Source organism: Leptidea sinapis, chromosome 23, assembly GCF_905404315.1.
Source record: "Leptidea sinapis chromosome 23, ilLepSina1.1, whole genome shotgun sequence".
Lineage (NCBI taxonomy): Eukaryota > Metazoa > Arthropoda > Insecta > Lepidoptera > Pieridae > Leptidea > Leptidea sinapis.
In genome coordinates, this window is record NC_066287.1 from 3,962,394 (window position 1) to 3,983,958 (window position 21,565).

The 21,565-nt window shown below is 36.0% G+C and overlaps 3 protein-coding genes across 5 annotated transcripts in view; 1 reads left to right on the forward strand and 2 right to left on the reverse strand.

The window, feature by feature from the left end:
- LOC126971377 (uncharacterized) overlaps positions 1-21,565 on the forward strand; it is a 453,035-nt gene that overhangs the window by 40,754 nt on the left and 390,716 nt on the right. The gene's annotated exons all lie outside the window — the stretch shown is intronic.
- On the reverse strand, positions 2,415-7,762 carry LOC126971465 (fibrohexamerin-like). Its single transcript, XM_050817789.1, has 5 exons — positions 7,604-7,762; positions 6,782-7,001; positions 5,399-5,535; positions 4,102-4,212; positions 2,415-2,653 (listed from the first exon to the last, which is right to left on the reverse strand). Exons 1-5 carry the CDS (start codon positions 7,653-7,655, stop codon positions 2,514-2,516), a joined length of 660 nt encoding a protein of 219 aa, XP_050673746.1. The 5' UTR covers positions 7,656-7,762; the 3' UTR covers positions 2,415-2,513.
- Positions 10,252-21,565, reverse strand: part of LOC126971327 (CLIP-associating protein) — a 92,626-nt gene continuing 81,312 nt past the window's right edge. For all 3 annotated transcript variants that reach the window (XM_050817565.1, XM_050817564.1, XM_050817563.1), the window contains 2 exons: positions 20,408-20,542; positions 10,252-19,125 (listed from right to left, as the gene is read on the reverse strand). In XM_050817565.1, coding sequence (XP_050673522.1) covers positions 19,072-19,125; positions 20,408-20,542 — 189 coding nt within the window. In that variant the 3' untranslated portion in view covers positions 10,252-19,071. The remainder of the gene's footprint in view (positions 19,126-20,407; positions 20,543-21,565) is intronic.

A 21,565-nucleotide genomic window follows, 5' to 3' on the forward strand; every position in this document is an offset into this window, starting at 1 on the left:
GTTCCATATGTTTTTTGTGTGCATTTTTTTGTGTGACAGCAAATTTTTTGTGCCTATTTGAAGCGCCACTCGCGAGCGTCCAGAGAACTAATTTTGACGTATAATACAAATGGCTGCTAAGGAAGGTAATACTCTGAAGTATTTTTGCAAAATAATTTCCCACCATCTATCGATTATTGCTGAGGTCATCATCATTAGTTTTAGTACCGGAGACTCTCGCGCCAAAATGGCGAATATCAAACAGACACAAAAGCACTTTGACAGCCGCCAGTCCAGTGGTATATTATAGTCTGGTCAGTGGTATGTACTCTCTTGAAATGTCACAATAAATAGCTTTCACTGGCTGTTGGTGTGTCAGTCTTAGTCAGGCTGAGATCTATAGAGCGTACATATACTTTGCTCAAACTTTACTTAAGTAAAACATAGGTGAGTTTAAGCTTAGCATACTCCTTGATTTCGTTTTAATAGTCATTTTACAGCTGAAATTGTACTGAGCTTAAACTAAGACGGCATAATGTTAAAAACAAGTTCAAGTAAAGTATAAGTACGCTCTCTTACTTAGACAGAAAGACTATTTAAATCTTATCGACGTATACGTACAGATAGATCCTATTATAATATTTATCCCACTCATATTAGATTATTTATAAATTCAAATCAATAAAAAAAAGTTTGGATACACGTTGAAAAAGTCCTTCGTATATTTGTAATAGTCCTAATTATATTTGTTTATAGGAACATGATCTGAAACATATCCGGCCATACAAATAAACTTGATATAAAGTTATACCTGAGAATAAACCAAGAATATGAAAAATGTTGAATAAATCGCTGACAACACTGTCAATACAATGATAATATTGAAAATTTCCGAATTTCAGCAGCCTTGCAAATAAACGCGGGAAACGTGATACGTCGGAATAAACCAATCATAAGCAACGTCTATTGGAAAAGATTTTGCTTATTCTTAAGTATAACTTTATACCAAGTTTATTTGTTTATTTGTTACGCCGACTATGTTTGCTTTCGATCGCAACGGGTCAAGTATCTATAGTCCGACTCGTATCGATAAAATCGTTCGCAGTCGTGCTCGGAGGGGCTGTAATCGGTCGTCTCATGTGACGTCATGCTGTAGATTCGCCTTATATGAATCTCGGACACGTAGAGTGCGAGATGTGATCAATATTTTGTAATAAATAAATACGTACAATTTAACTAGTGTCTTTTATTTATGCCTGTTTTAGTAGATTTTTTGCCACAAACAGTAGCGTGCGGGAACCATTTGCGTTTCGTTATGAAGGGCGCTGTAGATATTAAGTGATTACCGCCGCCCACATTTACTTGCAACACCAGAGGAATCACAGGAGTGTTGCCGGCCTTTAAGAAAAGTGTACGAGCAGTTTTTGAAGGTACGCATGTCGTATATCGTCGTGGAAACACCGCACAAGGAAGCATTCCACAGCTTGGTTTTACGTGGAAGAAAGTTTCTTGAAAACCACATGGCGTATCGTGCGAAGGTGGAATTCGGCGGCAAGAATAAGTTCATTTAGGTCTTCGGAACACTTCCCGAGATAAATGCAGTAGAAGACCCACAATGAAGCAATGTCTCCACGAAACGCCAAACCAGCCAATTAGAGAGCACTTGCTGTCAACAGTTCGAGCTGCTCTGCGTTACACGCGTCAATGGTTCGAGCTGATACTACCTCTCTCGCCCGATGTGTCTTTTGCTATTTACGTATTTATTACAAGACTGGCTCGAATACTTGAACATCCAAGATTTCGTAGCGATCTGTTGAATGGTCTAAATTACGTTCTGCAGCGCCACATCTTGGCGAGTTTTATCAAAGGAGAACCCATGACGATATGATATGCAAATATTCATCGTAGACAGGTCAGTGGTTTAGGAACTCGAGGAAATAAGCATACAGATATTAATGTGCACTGATGCTTTGCTGACTTCTTAAAATCTGTGAGTCATTCAAAGTGGTAAGTAATCATAAGGTAATGTCCTCAGCGTACAATCAAACTGGAAGAAATTCCTTCCTCAGTACATCCAAGTAGATAGTTGTGGAGAACATAGTGTAGAAGATTTGTCCTGTTTATACCTGTATTTTTTTTTTATATATATATATATAAAAAAAAAATACCGATTATAGCTAAATGAATACTTTCGAATGCTTTTATAAGGGCAATATTTCATCGGGACGCCACCGTGGTGTCCGTAAGCTACCAAACTAAACACCAGAGTCATGACGCGCCCGAGCTGATCGCGTCAGCAAATTGGTTGCACACACCAGGTGAGTAGCTCCCTATCGAGTTGTATAATATACTTTGGTAGTGGCTATTGGTTGCGCCACTATATATAAATAATATAGCCCTAAGAGTCTGCTGTTTGTCGGAAGTGAAAGGAAAGCTTTAGTAAGATTTCTAATCTTTATTAATAACCAAAATCAAAATTTGTATTGTAGACTCAACAGGTTTCCTTCGAGGTTGTTTGGTTATCTTGAAGAGATCTATGCGTTACACCCAAAATCACAAATCTTGGAGTTAATGAAAGTAAGTATTAACTGTTTGGCTCTGTAGAAGAACGTCTCCCGTTCGAAGATGTTCAGCAGTGTCATATCCTGGGACAAGTAGTTTGCTGTCTTCTTATCTGAAACATAAATTTATATGAATTTTTGTGCAAATTTAATTTATATATAAATTGTTTGCCAAGGGGAGATAGGTAGCGATTTTGTGACAGTGCGATTCGCAGGAATGAGACATTATTTTTACATTATTTCAGCCGTTTTACAAATGTATAAGATGAATAGGTCTGCGAGTTGTCCGGGACCCAGTGTTCTGTGACCGGCTAGATCACTTGGCGTTGCGTAGAGACGTCGCTTCATTGTGTGTCTTCTATCGAATTTATCACGGGGAGTGTTCCGAAGAGCTGTTTCACCTTATGCTGCCGAATTCTACCTTCGCATGACACGCCACAAATTGGGATATCATCTTCACTATTTGCATGTGTGGCGGTCCCCCGCAGTCCAGTTTTCGAGGCACTCTCTTTCACGTATAACCAAGCTATGAAATGAACTTCCTTGCGCAGTGTTTCCGGGACGGTACCTACAACAAAAAGCGCTTACCTTCCTTAAAGGCCGGCAACGCTCCTGTGATTGCTCTGATGTTTTTTTATTGAAGAGGATGACAAACGAGCGTTCGGGTCCCCTAATGTTAAGTGATCACCGCCTCTCACATTCTTTGCAACACCAAAGAAAACACAGGAGCGTTGCCGGCCTTTAGAACTGTGTATGATTTTTTTTTATCTTAAATTAATATTTAATAAAGAGCATAGTAGCATAGTTCGAGAGCCTCAATATACCCGAGTAGTGGAATCACACTTTCCCACGAATAATATTATATAGTGCTTTATACTTCGCCTATGAGGAAAATACAAAGAAATTATAACATTTTCGTATGCCAGTGTCCTAGTTAAAAAGATATATATAGCCTACGACACACAACTAATGTGGCTTTCTATTGGTATCACAATTTTCACAATCGCTTCAGTGGATCCAGAGATTACCTCGTACATCTCAAAAACTACCCCTTTATAATATTAGTATACCTGCTAAAGATTATATTCCTTTTGTTAATCAGATTATATAGTCACTGTTAGGTTGCTTAACATGAAGTATGCAAAAACAATTCAGTAGAATGATAATTTAATTCTACACTTACAATAATATTCCACTCAAGTTCGGTGACTGTTCAGTAAAGTAAACCTAACGGTCAAACCGTGTGAAGTCAACTTGCCCTGGCGTAAGGGTACGTCTTTTGGTGAAAATATGACATACAATGATACATTACTCGGGTGGTGAACATGTAGAGACATGTAGTTTACCAGAATCTGTGATAAGTGCAAAAAAATAGACTTAATGAGCATTTAAAAAGAAGTGCTGTGATTTGCACGCATCAGATCAGAGCTATATGCTAATGAGCAGATCAATTAACATTAGGTATGTTAATAATAATGAGAAATAAATTCTTCTTCTTCCAGCCCCATCTATGTTCTTCATAATGTTGCAATATTATATATGTTTTCGTTTGTAATCTTACCGTTCGGGTTAATCCTGAATATGGGTAAAGTGGTGACGTCTGCAAACGCGAAAGCAGAGCACGGGTCCATGGCGTTAGCGTGGGGGAGGTTCATCGTGATTCTAATGAGAGCTGAAAGCAGATAAAATGTTGATGATCACAAAATTTATAGAACTTTAGTAAGTTCGGCCATACAGACATATTATGGAGTATTAGGTACTCCTGTTCCTGTTTGCTGCGCCCTTAGCTAAGGAGAGGAGTGGGGGAGGGGCTAATGTCGTGACCTAAGTAATGTAAGTATAGCTATGAATGACCGGTAGCCTAAGACCCACTTAGCGGGAGACGGGTAAACAAATATATTCATAGAATGTTCATAAAATTAAAACTACTGGGCCAAACTATGTTAAATTTTTGTGGGTCCAAACTATTCCGTATCAAACTAAAGAAGAATCACGTTATTCGGATCATAAATATCAGCGTTATCATACGTCATACATAATCATCATTCGTGTAAATACATAAAAAATACCAATCGAATTGAGAACCTTCTCCCTTTTTAAGTCGGTTAAAAAAGAAGAAACTATTTGGAGACATAAATATTTAAGATCTTCCCTCTATTAATAATAGATTCCATTATCAGAACTGAGTTTATTTCTTTTCAAATCTTTCAAAATAATAAATCCGTACTACAAAGCTGTGGAATGAACTTCCTTGTGCGGTGTTTCCGGGACGATACGACATGGGTACCTTAAAAAAAAGCGCGTACACCTTCCTTAAAGGCCGGCAACGCTCCTGTGATACCTCTGGTGTTGCAAGAGATTTGGGCGGCGGTCATCACTTAACAACAGTTGACCCGTACGCTCGTTTGTCCTCCTATTCCATAATAAAAAAAATCCAAATATCGGACAATAAATGACATAAGTACACATAACTTAATAGATATTATCCTATTTTTTCGGTCGGTTGAAATCTTCAGTGCCATTCTCATTTCTTAACAAAATTATTTATATTATTATTAGTTCTTATTTTCTATACAAATCTAATTTGTACCAATATTCATGGACGATACAGGACTTAAACTCGCTCCTTTCGGGTTCTGTCCGTGTGCTCTTACCAACGGAGCCAACCGCCCGAGTGACGCAACGACCGAAATTTTGGTAACTTGTTCTTTTTTGTGTCTTGTTCAACTCTCGGGTTGAGTATTGCAATTGGTTGTGTTGTGCAATTTTGGTACAGATAAAACTTGTATATTTAATCTCAGAAGTAAGGGATATCAATTTAAAATAAAGAAATCTTATTATCTATGTTTGCAACTTACGATAAATGCCGACGTAATGATAACTAAACACATTGTCTTCTCGGAGGCTGAAATGCTGGATCATGGTGCGCTCCGACTCAAACTCCAGAAAGGGACAGTCTATGGATAGCACCAAGGTGTCAGCTTGTACGTTGTAGCTGAAATTACCGAGCTCGTTAAGGAATTATAATGTCTTAATTGGGTCCCGATCGAACTCACACATCATAAATGTCGTAGACAAGAACGTCGAGCACAAGAAGCGAGTATGAAGATGATTCGGTATTCGTCTTGGCTTGGGTGTCATCGTCGTGCGGTGCGAGTGCGGGAGAGAGTGGGCGCGAGGCGAGCGCCGCGCAGGCAGTGACGGAATAGCTATCAAGCGAGGCGGTAGTGTCGAATGCGCATGCCGGGAACACCACGTTCTCATTACGTAATCGTAATTGCTGTGTTAACGTTATGAGAACTGCTAATATGGTAACGTTTATTGTTGATCATTATACCGTGTGTTTGTAAGACTGTGTTTTACTAATTGCTTTCGTGTTAAACTAAAGAAAACCACAAGGATCCTGACCATGTGACCGGTCTTCCCTCGTTACATATATATAAGAGATTTCTTTCCACCTATGTACTCATCCCGATATCGCTGGAACCATGAGTCCCTTCGTTGAGCTAAGCAAGCTACATTGACTTAGCAAAACCGGTATCTTTCATTACCTCTGATAACTAAGATTAAATATCAAGAGTTATGTCAATTGCGTGAAATATTTAAGTCATTAAAATAAATCTTATAACGCAACTACAACCTAAACATAATATTTATTGATTCATAGTCTAAGGCCGATCGTTCCATTTTTAAGAGTATCATTGATGCTATAGTAACACTTACCAAACGAACGATTTTAACTTTTGAGTTCGCCCAACTTGTGACAAAGTAGTAGGATAATAATTTTATATTTGTTCCTGGTGTCAGCATTGTGATGATCACAATTATTTCTATTTAAGCAATATAATAAGTAATATAGGTACAAAGTCACGTACGTATATAAGGTACTAATGATACTGAGAGGCAATAGAGTTAATTTCTTTAAAATTTTCTCTTAATGATTCTGTAGGACCTTAATTAAAAATACTTACTGCGAATAGCCCATTTCTGCACTATAAAAATATATATATTAAATATTTGAGTATACAAAGTTGCGTATTTAAAAATATTGTAATAAAAATGATTTGTAAAACGATGAAGATGTAATAATACTCAACCCTTGCCGAAGTGATGGTAAATGTTAAAATGTACCTATAGGTAACTGGTATCTATAACTTTCATCTCTTTGACCTAAATGAATGAATAAAGTGATATTTTTTTGTCCTTACTTATTATTCAAGAAAGTCCTGAAAGATACTTACAAAAATTCCGAAGTGACACATTTATTATGGTTTCGAATAATCAAGTTATTATCAATATAGGAAGCATTGAAGTATGGTGTCTCAAAGGGGAATCTACCGATGCTGTACTCCCCAGGAATTGATCCTCTGACGGTCGGGTTACAGTTGGAGTTAGCGGCGAGGTTTTCACGGAGACACACAGTATTGGTGTAATGGCATGGTCGCACGATGTTGGAGGGACCTGGGAAATAAACATCATCTGTAAAAATTGGCTTGAGATACTTTTCTAGAGGCCTTTCTTTTTCTTTAGAAAAGATCATATATTATCTTCAACCTTCTCGCGTTATGAGAAACTGGAAATATACCGATTACGCTTTTTTACGATAAGAAATGACAAATTAACACTAGGCAAATGCCTTTTTGAAGTGAACTTCTCATGGGGGGATACACTATTTCGTAACGTAACGCGTGTCGGCCCCAGTCTGGCTTCCCTTTCTCTCACGGATACGGCAGCGGTAGGGAGGTTAAATAATGATACTAATAATGTACATACACAAAATTCTATTCAAGAATTGTGACTAAGAATAAAATATATTTTATAGTCTAAAAATATTTTATTTATAAATAACCTTTCCTCCAATATTATTTACAATATCATAGTAGATATGTAATATACATCAAATTTAAGTAATAACATTAAATAATATATATTAAATAGTTCAACTTAGATTAGTTCTTTCGGGCGTTCCGAGACGCACACGATTTGTATTCAAAACTGATATTTTTTATCTCATTTAGGCTTTATTGTTCTGTATAAAAATAAAAAAATAAAAATATTCTTACCAGCATATGCAGTACTACTAATAGACAAAAAGATAATCAGTTTGCCCAACATTATGTTGATCGTCCTGCACCCAAGATTCGCACAAACTGTTCAAAAGCACGCAATTACAACAATACCCTCATTAATCATTGTTATAAACAATTTGAAGAATTATTTAAACAGTTGTTTAAATAATGACGCGTTGTTTTGGTCAATTTCAGTAGAAATCTTGATTGTTATTTGTTCTTGCATAAAAGATTAATTAATGAAGAGACTTGAAACATTTTGGAAAATTGGGGTCTTTTTGCTAGTTGCAAGTTCATTTCGACGATTCATTTTTACATTTAATTCGTTCTTTCCGTCCATAGGTATTTGTGTTTGAACATAATTAATGAGATAACTGCTAAGCCGCGTCCGCTGCGCAGTGTTTTCGTGTTTGTTAACACAAAGCAATGTTTTATAAACAGATTAGGGGCGTGGCTTAACAGTTTTGTTAAATAAAACATCTTAACATGTTTGCCGCGAGAAATGGATAACATCACCCGCGTTCGCCTGCGGGGGGGACATTAACACATAATTTTTTAGCGTTCACTGAATGAAGACGTACCTATCATTTGTAGCTAGTGATAATTTCTATTTGGTTTGTTTGTGTTCGAGTAGTATAAAGAAAATACTTTGTTTTTTATACAACTCATAACAGAAAGACTCGTTCTTTGGGATGTTATATTGGTTGCGTATATACTCCTAAGACCTTAATCACATCACATCATTCCTCCACATTCTTTTTATATCCCTCAGGCTATTAAATAATAAGTTTAATTGCACAATGTTACTTTGTAAACATATTTTTTCGATGAAAAAAAAAGCCCGCTGAGTTTATTGCGACGATGTAGCAGTAGGTGTTCATACGCAAGTATGGGACAGCCAGATACTAGTCGATAGCTCCTTGGGTCATCAGGTAAAATACTTGGCTTGAGTCTGCATATCTCTATGGAAGTATTGAAATGTGGATAGTGAAACGTCTTATGCGATAGACCTTCCTGTTAAAACTCGCACTTGGCAACTTTTTTAATTTCTAATCCTAAAACCTAGTGCCTAATCAATAATCGGTCTCACTAGTTCTTAAGCCCCGCCTGTTAATCAAGGAGAAAATCATATTGCCGTCATCTCTGGTCTGGAGGTGTATTACCAACATCGACCGCCGAAGTGTCGGTCCGAAACGAAAGAACGACGAATCCTATTACGAAAGTACTTCGGATCTTTCATTTCGGAACCATTTACAAAAGTGAATTTGGGAATAAGGTAAACGAAAGAAAAATTGTCTAATCGCGAACTTCGTTGCGATCTTGGGATCGGAAACAGTTTCGTAATAGGAAATGTACGACCCGCCAACCGAAACTTCGTATTTCGATTTTCGTAATAGACCTCCTGGTACACCCCAGTATCAGCTCGAACCATTTGACCGTACCGCGTGCAACGCAGAGCAGCTTGAATTATCGGGGCCGCAGTGCTCTGTGAACGGCTAAATCACTTGGCGTTGCGTAGAGACGTTGCTTCATTGTGAGTCTAGTATGGCAATGTTCACGGGGGGAGTTCCGAAGAGCTATTTGTCCTGAATCCTGCCTTCGTATGACACGCCACAAGTTAGGTATCATCCCCACAATCTGGATGTGTGGCGTTCCTCCACAGTGCGGTTTTCAAGGAACTTTCTCCCAACCAAGCTGTGTGAATGAATGCGAATGAACTTCCTTGTTGTAGATATGGGTACCATGAAAAAGGCAACGCTCCTGTGATTCCTCTGCTGTTGCAAAAGAATTAGTGATAGAGGTGATCACTTAACAACAGGTGACCCGTACGCTCGTTTATCCTCTTCCATAAAATAATCACAAGCAATGGTATTCACGGTCCATTTTCGGCAAATAGACATTCAAGTGCGAGTTAATTAATTTCACACACAAACTTTGAATTTTTTCGTGTGTTAATATGTAGGTTTCCCCACTATGCTTTCTTAAGAGCGTACCTATACCTCAGTTCCAAAGAGTAACAATTCAGAAAAGCGTTCTCAAAAAAAATATATAATTCGAGTTGTTCCTGTATTAAACGAAAATATCCTAGACGTATGAAGATATATTGGAAGAAACAACTACATTCATTTATCGACTTGTTTCTCTATGGTAATGGTGGGTTTTCGTTTATGGAACCATTTCTCACACTTATCTCAGACTTACTGAATTTATGACTTGTTACAATTTGAAACTTACATAAAATGGCGGGCGGAATCCGAATTGGCCCACCGGATGAAAGGTATTCAAAAACGCACTAGCCTTTGCTCCAACGACGCTTGTAAATCTATGGTGAAATGAAAAAAATAGCAGTCAATTAGTACCAGTGGGAGGCTCCTTTGCACAGGATGCCGGCTAGATTATTGGTACCACAACTGCGCCTATTTCTGCCGCGAAGCAGTAATATCTAATAATAATAATAATTTCCTTCTGAAATAGTTTGTTTTATTTTAGTGAAATTACTGGGCAAATGAGACTTTCAAGAATCCTGAGCGGCACTGCATTGTAATGGGCAGGGCGTATCAATTACCATCAACTGAACGACCTGCTCGTCTCGTCCCTTATTTTCATAAAAAAAGTCACTCATTGAGTAATAAAAAACCTCCTAAATGGCTTAAAAATCGTTTATTCATAACTATCGTACATTAATAATTATACAATAATATTAATAAGTTTAATTAAATACAAATAATCAAGGATTTTTGACACAGCAACACTCTCATCAAAGCCCTTAACATTATTAAATGCATTTACATTATATAAATTGTAACAAACACTGGGGAACAAACATTCAAAATTTTATACAACCGAGTCATAGTCATACTGTCAGCACGTTGTCATACTCTGACAGACTGACATCGAACAAACTTGACACATTTGACACATGTCATAAATTGTATTTAACATTCAGAACGCAACGAACGCTACCGGTAATAAGAAATAATCAATGTATTATTTGGTGTGAAAGGTAAAATGAAATTTAAGAAATGTGTCAAAAATATCTTAACCGTCACTCGCATACATTACAATCTATATAATAATAAATTTATTGTATGTGACATGCCAACCGGCGTTAGGTGACTAAATGACAAAAGATGGATTTGAATTACGTCATTGTTCGTTGATAGGTCACACACAACAATATGTAAGCAGATTTCAATAAATATTTAAACAATGAAATAATAAAGGCACGCTAGCTCACATTTTGTGAAACCGACTCTTGTTTCCACGAAACGAAGTAAGCACACGTTGATAGTAATAATTAATAAATATCGAAGTAACATTTACAAAAGTATTGACTCTCATTTGAAAGTGTCACAAGAGCTGAAAAGTGAACCGCGACAATTAGTTCCCTTTAAGACCATTTTCATATAGAACAATTTGTATTTCGATAACTATAAAAAAAAAATAATAACATATGAAAAACAGACAATAATAATCGCATTTATTATATATGGCAAAATTTAAAAATTACGAAAAAATTACATTCAAAACTGTGATGGAATAATAACTTTTGTCATTTTGTTTTTAATCATATACAAAGCATATTATATAAAATATGTAACCAAAATTTATAAACGATGCGACTAAAAATACAACTGAACCAACCAGCCTAATGACGCATCGATTATAAATCTTGGTATGTCTTGTTCTCTTGGTTTCCGTCCGAGTGCTCTTACCAACTGAGCCAACGGTTCGAGTGCCGCTTCGTTCATAAATTTCGGTTACAAATTTAATTTTTATAATTAATCCCAGAGGTGAGGACATCACTTTAAAATAACAAATTATGTTTTTTAAACGTAATGTTTTGTAATAGAATGCAACATATACCAGTTAGAATTGTATTATACTTTTGTAAGGAGAGCTTTCGAAGCTAACATTAGTACCTTATCGAAATAACGACAAACTTAATTTATCTAGCACTAGACAACCGAAGCTTGCGCAACACGCCACCAGCAACATTCAAAAATGAGATTCTAAATCTATAAATATTGAAATCTGTTTACTTGAAGAGTAAATCATTAGTCGCTAAATATATTAAAGCATTAAAAGGGAATTATGATAATAATAATAATAAAAAAAACTAAACACTTTTGGTTAGACATGTACAAGTTATTAGCGACTTTACAGACCACCATGTTACATGTAAAAATATGAAAAACCTAGCCTACGGTAGTGCGGCCGCGGAACATTGATAATTTCGGTCAACGACCCTTTCCGTTTTCATCAAGGGCGGACACGTGACTGCATAATACTGTCAGTCATACAGTTGAGAATTATATTCGCGGCAACCACACCTTCGCAGTCTGTCCTACCTAAAAACATACATATTACCTAAATGTAACAATGCATATGGTAGGAGGAAATGGGAGTACTTATTGCCAGACACACTAAATGGTTTTTCCACAACCGTTTTAACATGGTCCATCCGTGGTAACATGATTTCTTGTTAGTGACTTTATATGTGCTGTATAAATAAAATCTGAAATTCCATGTGTTCCGCGGCCGCGTTCGAACTGCAACCGACAGTCTCAAACTACCAAGTAAATTAAAAAATAAGACAAGACAGTATGTAAAGCCGTAACGTGTGATTCAAATAAAAAAAAAACAACACATTCGTATGACTAATCGCGTATTCGAACGCAAAGGAAGTTTTAAATAAAGTCAAATATTTGCAGCGATATAAAAAAAAGAGCACGAAAACCCTCGCAGTAAAAAGACTTCACATAGTTGTGTGACCAACAGTCTCGATGATAAAACATAACTATAGAACTTATCAACATTGTACAATAATCATTAGATAATTTATACGTCTAGATATTCTGACAGCTGTCACAATGGCGTCAAAAAAAATGGCGTTGACAGGTTATGTCTATTTTGAGCTATGCACTAGCGATGGGTCGTCAACATATTTAGTGTGAACGAAACTAGACCGTTCATTTCCCTTTGTCGACTAGTCGATGGACTAGTTCAAATCGTGGACTGTTCACCTTCGACGATATTGTAGACTCATAGACTGTACAGTCTATTACAAGTTTACGTTGCGAGACGGAACGACCGAATCGACTGTATGCGCTCGTCGCGACCGCCGTGGCTTAAAAGATCAACTGATTTTTTGTACATGATAACATGATGAGATACTCTGTAAAAAGCTGGTAGTGTGAAGTTATAATGAAAATGGTGAAAATATCTAGTTGTGAAAATTAGTTTATAACTTACATTATCTTTTAAACGGTCGACAAACGGACTCCGTCGAACCGCTGACTGGTTTATTGAACTGGTCCGTTCATTGAACGCCCATCGCCACTATGCACGCATACTAAAACTAATCGCGAGTGTAAGACGTAACCTGACCTGTTTTCATCGGTTGTCTAACAGCCAGAGGCTCTATCTAAACCTATACATTACCTAAGCAAAAAACATTAACATGATCGCAAGTTAGAACGCAACAACATCGTAACTGAGGCACAAATGTCTAACATTAACCAAACGAGGCACCGACATGATCTAAGTTGTCAAACTTATTGGGCAGTTCTAAATCTGACTAATTGAGGTATTCCATTATTTTGTGTTTTCTTGCACCATATTTATTAAACTGCAATGTGACAATGCATTTTTATTATTTATTCATTCAACTTAGTGAAATTATCAAATATGACAGTGACGAATATCTATGGCAAATAATGACGTCCTATGTACACATTTATGGACACATCATTCGCAGTCTGACAGCGGAACGACAAAAGTGTGCTTAAAGACACTGTCAGCACACTTTTTTCCTTAGTCACGTGCCAACTGTCATTGTCCAAATCAAACCTAAACTGAATAGAATATGTTTTACATTGCTGCTTTTTAACCAAGAATATTTTAAACAACTGGAGTAAATGCGGCAATGTATAGATATAGCAGTCCAAGTTTATTTTGGTTGTACATACATTATCAGCTTTGTTTCTATACTACGTGATTTGTCAATGGCCAATGTAAAATCAATACCCGGAAGGGATCTGTTCTACATATTTTTAAATATCAATATAAAAAAAATATGGTAACGGTAATTTCATAACCAATTAACAGCGTTGATAGATACAGTAATTTTTTAATGAAGACAATTGTTTGAAGCTTGAACAAGTAGGTGACACTAAAAATGTTTATGACCATGTACTGAGACTGGCGATATACTCCGAGCCAATAGAGAAAATAATCCATATGGCTTCACTCCCTCATTCTCTTTCACTCACATTCTATTTTGCTACCTATAGTCATAAATGCGGCAGTACTGTGTGCAACTAATGTCAGTTATAATTTAATGACACAAAATCCCAACGTAAAATGAAGAGTGGAATCGAGAAGCCAAAGCTATTATTACTTTTTTTTTTGCTGACTGTACTTTATAACTACAAGTACAGCGGGCCTACCATGAACTCTTATTGCGATTCAATTGACAACCTAAAATGAACTACTTTTCTATTTCGTACCACGACGTGATAAGAGCTATCTAATTTAGGTTGACGTCAAATCAACTGATTATATCGCAATGATGTCAATTGAATGTCAAAAATGATGTCAATTTAATCGCAGACTGATTTAGTTCGTTCATTCATTCGTACCATTAGGTGTTATTTCAACCTAAACTGGATAGCTTATTTGTCAAAGTGAGCGATTAGAAAAAAGTTACTACTTCCTCAGAGGAAAGTGAATCGTGTTGTTAATAACTTTTAAAAAATAGTGAAAACAGAAACAGAAAAGGAAATTTTTATTGATGAAAGATAAGATGAGAATACTTTATTGGACTCTTTTGTAAAACAAAATACAGAAAATAAATACCAAAAATTAAAATACTGAAGACGAGGCAGTAAGGGCCCGGGCTATAGCCTGTTCGCAAGAACGAATTAAAAAAAATGTAGGTACTCTGTGGTCCTGTCAAATCAAACATCAATGGAGGTGCGTTCATAACTTGTTATTTTTACGAAAACACCTAATCAAACATTTAATTTGTAATTCAATTAACTATATTTGTTTATATTACTATTGGGACTAGATTGTGATTATTTTATAGCGATAGAAATGACTGTACAATATTGTATATTTTTATTGAACAGAGCGCAAAGTAAAAAAAATGCTGGGAGAGTTTCTTGCGCCGCTTCTTCTCTCTCAGAGCGCCATTTGTTTCCGAAGCGGTAGTATTATCTAGTAGTATAAGAAATGACATCAAAAAGAATTCTAAAACAATCAATTTTGAGAAAATAAATGCCTTTTATGCCTTTTATTATTTAATAAGTACAAAAAGGGCTTAATGGTTTATAATTTGACGCTATAAAGCGCAATTTTAAAATGTTTTTTTAGTATTTTCTACGCAAAAAAACCGCTAAAATCATATCATTTTAGGTTTCGAAACGCAACGCATATGGTTCGAGTAAGAGAGACAAACTTATGCAACGACTGTAGAGAGTCATCTCTTTCTCACCACAGACAAATTTATTTCGTTCATTCTTCTTAAGGAATCCAAACGCCATTCAATAAAAGGCACTTCATGGTACAAATTTTAGCGATTCTGTTTAGGTACCTAAATCAAACTGCAGCGGATTCGCATCGTTTATTAAAAGTTGATGTTAGGCCCTCAGTCCGCAATTTTTTTTTTCCGGTCGTTTCAGGTCATAACAGTAGTATACCAATATATGCATTGTCAGCTTTCCCTAACAATTTAGTTGTGAGACACCCTTCAACGGTTTTAAAAGTAAGTGAACAATTAAAACTTTCGATATTATGACACGTTTAAGTAAAAAAAAAAACAACTAATGTTTTCTAATAGTAAGTAATTCTATTTCTTGCGAAAATTCACTACATTTATAAGTTAGACTGTACATACATACAAAGTTAATTTTACGAATCACGTTAAGCAGTCGTTCTCCCATCCATCTACCGACCGTAGCGGGCAACGCTTCACCCCGCCTAACTTTCACGCCAACAACATTACACGTACAAAATGATAATAATGTCTTTTACTAGCGGCACACTCAAACAAACATCTCTACTCAGTACCGTCGGCATAAAAATTAAATATTATAATTTAAATTTTAACAATAATTTATTTTAAAGCCATGTAGTTATGTTAAATTGAAAGTAATTTTAAATACAGACTTAAACCTGCTCATGACAATAATATCTGGAAGTTTTAACACGTTTTGTCAAATCGAATTAAAGTACATACTACTTACTTTCTATGCCGACAGTAACGTTACACTAATTTATTATACAATCTACTCATACGGCATCGATTTTCAAAATTTGTTCATTTATTTCCTGACCGTACTTCCAAATAATTGGGTAGATGACTAGACTATTATTCACCGTAATATTAATCATCATCTGTGTATATATGTCCAAAAGCATTCCACTATCCTAAAATTCAGGAAACCCATTATCTAACATCGAAAATTTTATTTAGAGAATTTAAGAGAATTTCATAACAGCGAAACAGTTTATAGGAGATGCTAGCCTAACCATTTTTAAAATGGGAGTAAGGGGCGTAACGAGCTGATGGGCAACCCGGTGTTGAGCGGTGTCATGCACAAAGCATAATATTAGCGCCGAAAAGTCTTTTGCACCGTTTCTTCTATCTCAGAACGTTTCGAGTGGTAAATTATAAACTCAGCACTAATCTTCGCTCACCGCTCAAGATTCACATCGAGCCAATACTGATGCGGTGGAATACTTTGTGGATATTAAACTTTATAAAAAACGCATCTATACTTTTTACAATTTATATTTACAAGTTTAAAAAAAGACAGCACTTGTACTGGACTACAATAAAATTTATCTTCGATTACGGATTTACTGCTGAAACATCACTTACGATATAAGTCATCTACCCAATAACATCAAAACTCCTAAATCTAACCATTAATTGGTTGTTAATTTATAAAGCAAATACGCATGATTCTATTTGAATAATTATTAAAAAAATATGAATCCACCCTGTAGCAACTTTCAACAAGTTTATTATTGTTATATTATTAAAGGTCTTGTATATAGGGGGCTCGGTTTTTAGATGAATTGATAGAATGTTTTATTTTAATATCATGACACATTCCATGAAAGATATCGCTTTATCGACGTCCTAATAAATTTAACATGATAGCTACCTATTTGTTTCCTATATATTTATTAGGTTTGACTATGTCGTGGTCTTCTAACGCATACATTACTATCTGCAACTAATGTAGTTTAAACAACAAAAGAATATTGATTTAAAATTACGATTACATACCTATATATATTATAGAAAAAACTGAGCTTTTTTTTGTAAGATAACATTATACTAGATAGGTAAAGTTTTAGGTAAAGAAGTCAACCCTAATGTCGTCAGAAGAGATAAGAGTCACGCGATAGAAAGAGAGGCAACTTCTAGGTGAATAAAAATGTAGGTTAGTAGCGCTATGAGATCTGAATTACACCTTATTGTATGACCGCACCTATTTCTTTTATTGATTTTGCGGAGTGAGACTTCCGTACTTATATATTCTATACTATTATATATTCTTTGGTAGAGCAATAAAATTCACGAAAAATGATCCCATGATATAAATATTACATTTTTATGTGAATAACAATAGTTTTGATCGTAGCGCACACATAAACGGCATAACCGAGCAACCCCGATCAAATATAAGGCAAAACAAACGGAAAAATTCTATTAGACACGATATATTTATAACATGAATTCCTTGTGTCTTGAAGACGTTCATTAAATAAAAAAGACAATCAAAAAACTGAGTATCGAACGCGCGACCCCATGCTAATGCTAAAGCAGCAAACAGAATCATACGTATCTGCAACATCGCACGCATTACAGACGTTAACACCGACCCATTATATTGTCAATATGAAGCCAATTAAAAGTGAACTATGATGGAGCACCTGTTGATAACAAGAAGGATAAAACACACTGAGCGAAACATCAAGCTTGTGTCACAATGCAGTAATAGAACAGTATTTTAATTTATAACTGACGCGCCCAAATCGACGCACGCACACATACACGCGATTTATACGCTCGGTAAGCAATCTTGGGAGGACAAAATTAACGAGTGCCACTCCGTACACCGCCGAGACTAGTCGCTGTCCGAGTTAAATTAGCTACACCGCCGCGCCGTCCGCGTCATCAGACTTTTTGTATGTATCAACCCTAACATTTCACCCAGACGGAGGTATATATTTCAAGAAGACCGCTGGTTTATGCTACTGTTCTATTACTTGTATTTTGCTTGTCTCTTGTATTAAGAACAGCACACTGGCGGATAAGATATTATCGAATTTAAATTTAACTTAAGGGGCTACAATGAAAACTAGTAGCTAATTAAATTAATTGAAATTTATAATATCAAAAGTGTTATTTTTATTGCAGAATTAGTAGGATGTGACGTTAAACCTGACTTTTTTTCTAATAGTAAAATTGACAAAAATCATTTCATTGATATTATAATTTATTCAATAGGAGTAGATATGTTACTGTCGCTTGCATCGTGTTACTCGAAAGCGTCCTAATTGGGACGCATTTTGACAGTTACCTTTCCTCATAGTTTTAATCACTCTATTATTTTTCAATCATTTTAATGTGCCAGTTTGATGATTTGTGTATCTAAATTAAAATATGATTAAGGTCATAATTTTAACAAGAAATAATAAAAAGAGCACCGACAATACGACTTAAACTTTATCAAATAGATAATATTATTAGTCCCCGATTTCACTATTGAAGTAGAACGCGATTAGAACGATTTGATCGCGTTCAAGAGTTGTCACTGTCATTGCCGTAATAGAAACATTGACATTTACCAATTTGATTTGTTTATAATTATCGATGACAGTTTGACAGGTATTTCACACATTCTATTGTTTATGACATGTAAACTCAGTTTACGTCAACGCGCTCAATAGGTAATGGTGAAATCGCTTTGTGTCAATCGAGGTCAAGTCTAGCATTTGAACTCGTTCACGTAAAACTGAGTAATATTGAACTCAGTTTGAAGCGACATTAGTGAAATCGGGGCTAAGTCACTTAAATTCAAGTTGAATACAGTTGAATAAGCCAAGTAACGTTCACGACTGCGTATTACTAACATGGTTAAGGTTTTTGTGGTTATCATGAGTAGTAAAAAAATTATAAATAATTATAACTGTTCGTATAAAACTTTATGTATCTCGCCAGCACTTCATGGATTTCATTCTGGGGTTAGACGAAAATTAACGAAGAAAAAATGTCAAATACATTGTATGTACTTTGATTTTGAATTTAGTCAATAAGAGCGGTCAAACCGGTGGTAGATCAAACCGCGGGTTGGTCAGACTGGTAGTTGGTCAGACTGGTGGCTGTTCAGACTGGATCAGTCGGTCTGCGTGGCGCGCGATGTCAACCTGTGTCTTCGCTACGAGCCTCCTCCACCTTTGTTCGCTTCGTCCCGTTGCTTGCTTATGTACACCTGGAAAATATTAGTACGAAATAAAGTCTTGAGTAAGCACAGCATAATGGATGTCTGTCTACGTGTAATTGATTACTGATCCTTCACCTTTGACAGCTGACACTTGATGTCTTTTGGGTTGATGAATTGATATAATAATAATGTTGGATACAGACCTAAGATAATTTATACGTCTAGATAGAGCCTCCTGCTGCTAGATAACCGATGAAAACAGGCCAGGTTTATTACTTTAGTGTACGTGACATCGTACGTCTTACACTCGCGATTTGTATGTCACTTGTTGTGTTAGTGTGCGTGCATTGCTCAAAATAGACTTGGTGGTCTACTTTAACTTTTTAGCTTTGGCTAACTTGTGGTATACCTTCCACAGAAGCCACAGTAGGAAGAATGGAACAGATGTAAGATACATACATATTTTAAACAACTTGTTGAGAAATATATCCGTCTGAAAAAAGCCTAATGAGACGATATCCAAGACATTTTCAAAGGAATCCTTGTTTATTTGAGTATATTTTTGGCACCATATACATCGATACCTCAGTTGCAAACTTACCGAATTTAAGACTGAGGTATCGATACATACGCACTGACCGATTCGAGTACTTGTAGTAATGTCCATAATAGATTTTGGGGAATATACCTGAATAAATTTAAGTATATTGTTTATATTACTCAGCAAGACAAGGCAAGAAGGCAGTAGCTTCAAGTACGCACATTAAAAATAATTAAAACATTTGCTATACGGCGCCCACGCCTACGGCACCCTTAAAAGGCATGAAAGGCATTTATTTTCTCAAAATTAATTCCTTTAGAATTCTTTTTGATGTCATTTCTAATAACTGCTAGATACTACTACCGCTTCGGAGAGAGAAGAAGCGGCGCAAGAAACTCTCCCAGCATTCTTTTTTTGCGCTCTTTTCAATAAAAATATACAATATTGTACAGTCATTTCTATCGCTATAAAATAATCACAATCTAGTCCCAGGCTGTCCGATCATTTAGATATTCAGCAGTGGAGTAATAGGATTTACGACACAGCCATTTTTTTATAAAACATTTAAATTTATTTATACATAATGCCTGAACAGTGGCTGGGACTTTATTATAGAAGTGTATATATATTCCCTTCCGACTGAAACACAATAATGCTTACATAATAGTACTGCTTCACGGCCGAAATACGTGTCGTACCTATAATCTATCCGGCATTCTGTGAAAAATAGCCTCTCATTGGTGGATGACTTATATGCATTATGGGGTAAATGCGACAGTATCGGTTTACCTGTAGAAGCCTCGCCTTGCTGACGGAGAGATGTTTGAGGTGAGGCTGCATCCGTTCCTCACCCAGTGCGAATGTGAAAGCGACCAGACAGAATACGGCCGCCTTGCGAACGTTGGAGTTCTGGTGGTCCGACAGCTGTGGAACATATTATCTTACTGTAATGGGCGTTTTGATGAATATTTGTTTACAATTTAATACGACCCATATAGCCGAATGGTTAGTGACCCTGACTACTAAGCTAGAGGTCCCGGCTTCGAATCCCAGTAGGTGCAATCATTTATATGATGAATATAGTTGTTTGTTTCCGAGTCATGGATGTTTATATGCATTTATGTATGTTTAAGTAAGTATATTGTATCAAATATATCGTTGTCTTGTACCCATAGTACAGGCTATGCCTAGCTTGGGGCAAGATAATTTGTGTAAAAGTATGTCAATGTAATGTCGCAAAAAATTATGAAAAATAAATGGGGAGATATAATGGGCGTTTTGAGCACGTACATGAATAGTAAGGCGGAATAACCTAACATACAAGACACGTTCCTAACAAACGCACTTGATGCCACGTTCATCATCTGAGATAGGTGGTATATATAAGACGAGTATCTAAGTTAATACTCAGAATGTACTCATTAATGATATTGTGAAGTAAGAATAAATTATATCAAGCAAAGTCGTGTGCATTTTTGTTTATTTAGTACCCTCATTATAGAAACTTAACGGTTAGATTTAGCAACTCGCTCTAACTCATCTTTCTTCCTAATTGCATAAGAGTTTGATGATCCTTTTGCTGCATTGATGAGTTCATCGGCAACACAACTTCACTTGTATTACCTAGATACCGGAATGTGGGTTTAAGAAATGTCGGTAAAAAACTATTATTTATATAAAACAATTTGTTATTTAAGGGCCGATTTTTCAATCCTCACTTAAACAACTAGATAAGAGAAATTCGACGAATAGCGCAATATCGAATTTTTCAACAGGCAGACAGAAGTTATCGAACGAATTAAGACTATATCGGGTGATTATATTTATCGGCCCCTTTGGGAGCCGGTTAAGAGTCAATTAGGACGTGTCTCTTTTTTAAGTTTTAAAGTTTTTTAGCCAATATTTGTAGATAAGTCATTCTCTAGTTATAAGTGTATTATCTATGCT

Excerpts from the sequence above, each read along its gene's own strand:
- LOC126971465 (XM_050817789.1), bottom strand. The coding sequence starts at position 7,655 with ATGTTGGGCAAACTGATTATCTTTTTGTCTATTAGTAGTACTGCATAT. Across the intron at positions 4,213-5,398 it reads TCATTACGTCGGCATTTATC|CTCTCATTAGAATCACGATG; the intron begins GTAAGTTGCAAA and ends ATCTGCTTTCAG. Across the intron at positions 2,654-4,101 it reads ATTCAGGATTAACCCGAACG|ATAAGAAGACAGCAAACTAC; the intron begins GTAAGATTACAA and ends TTTATGTTTCAG.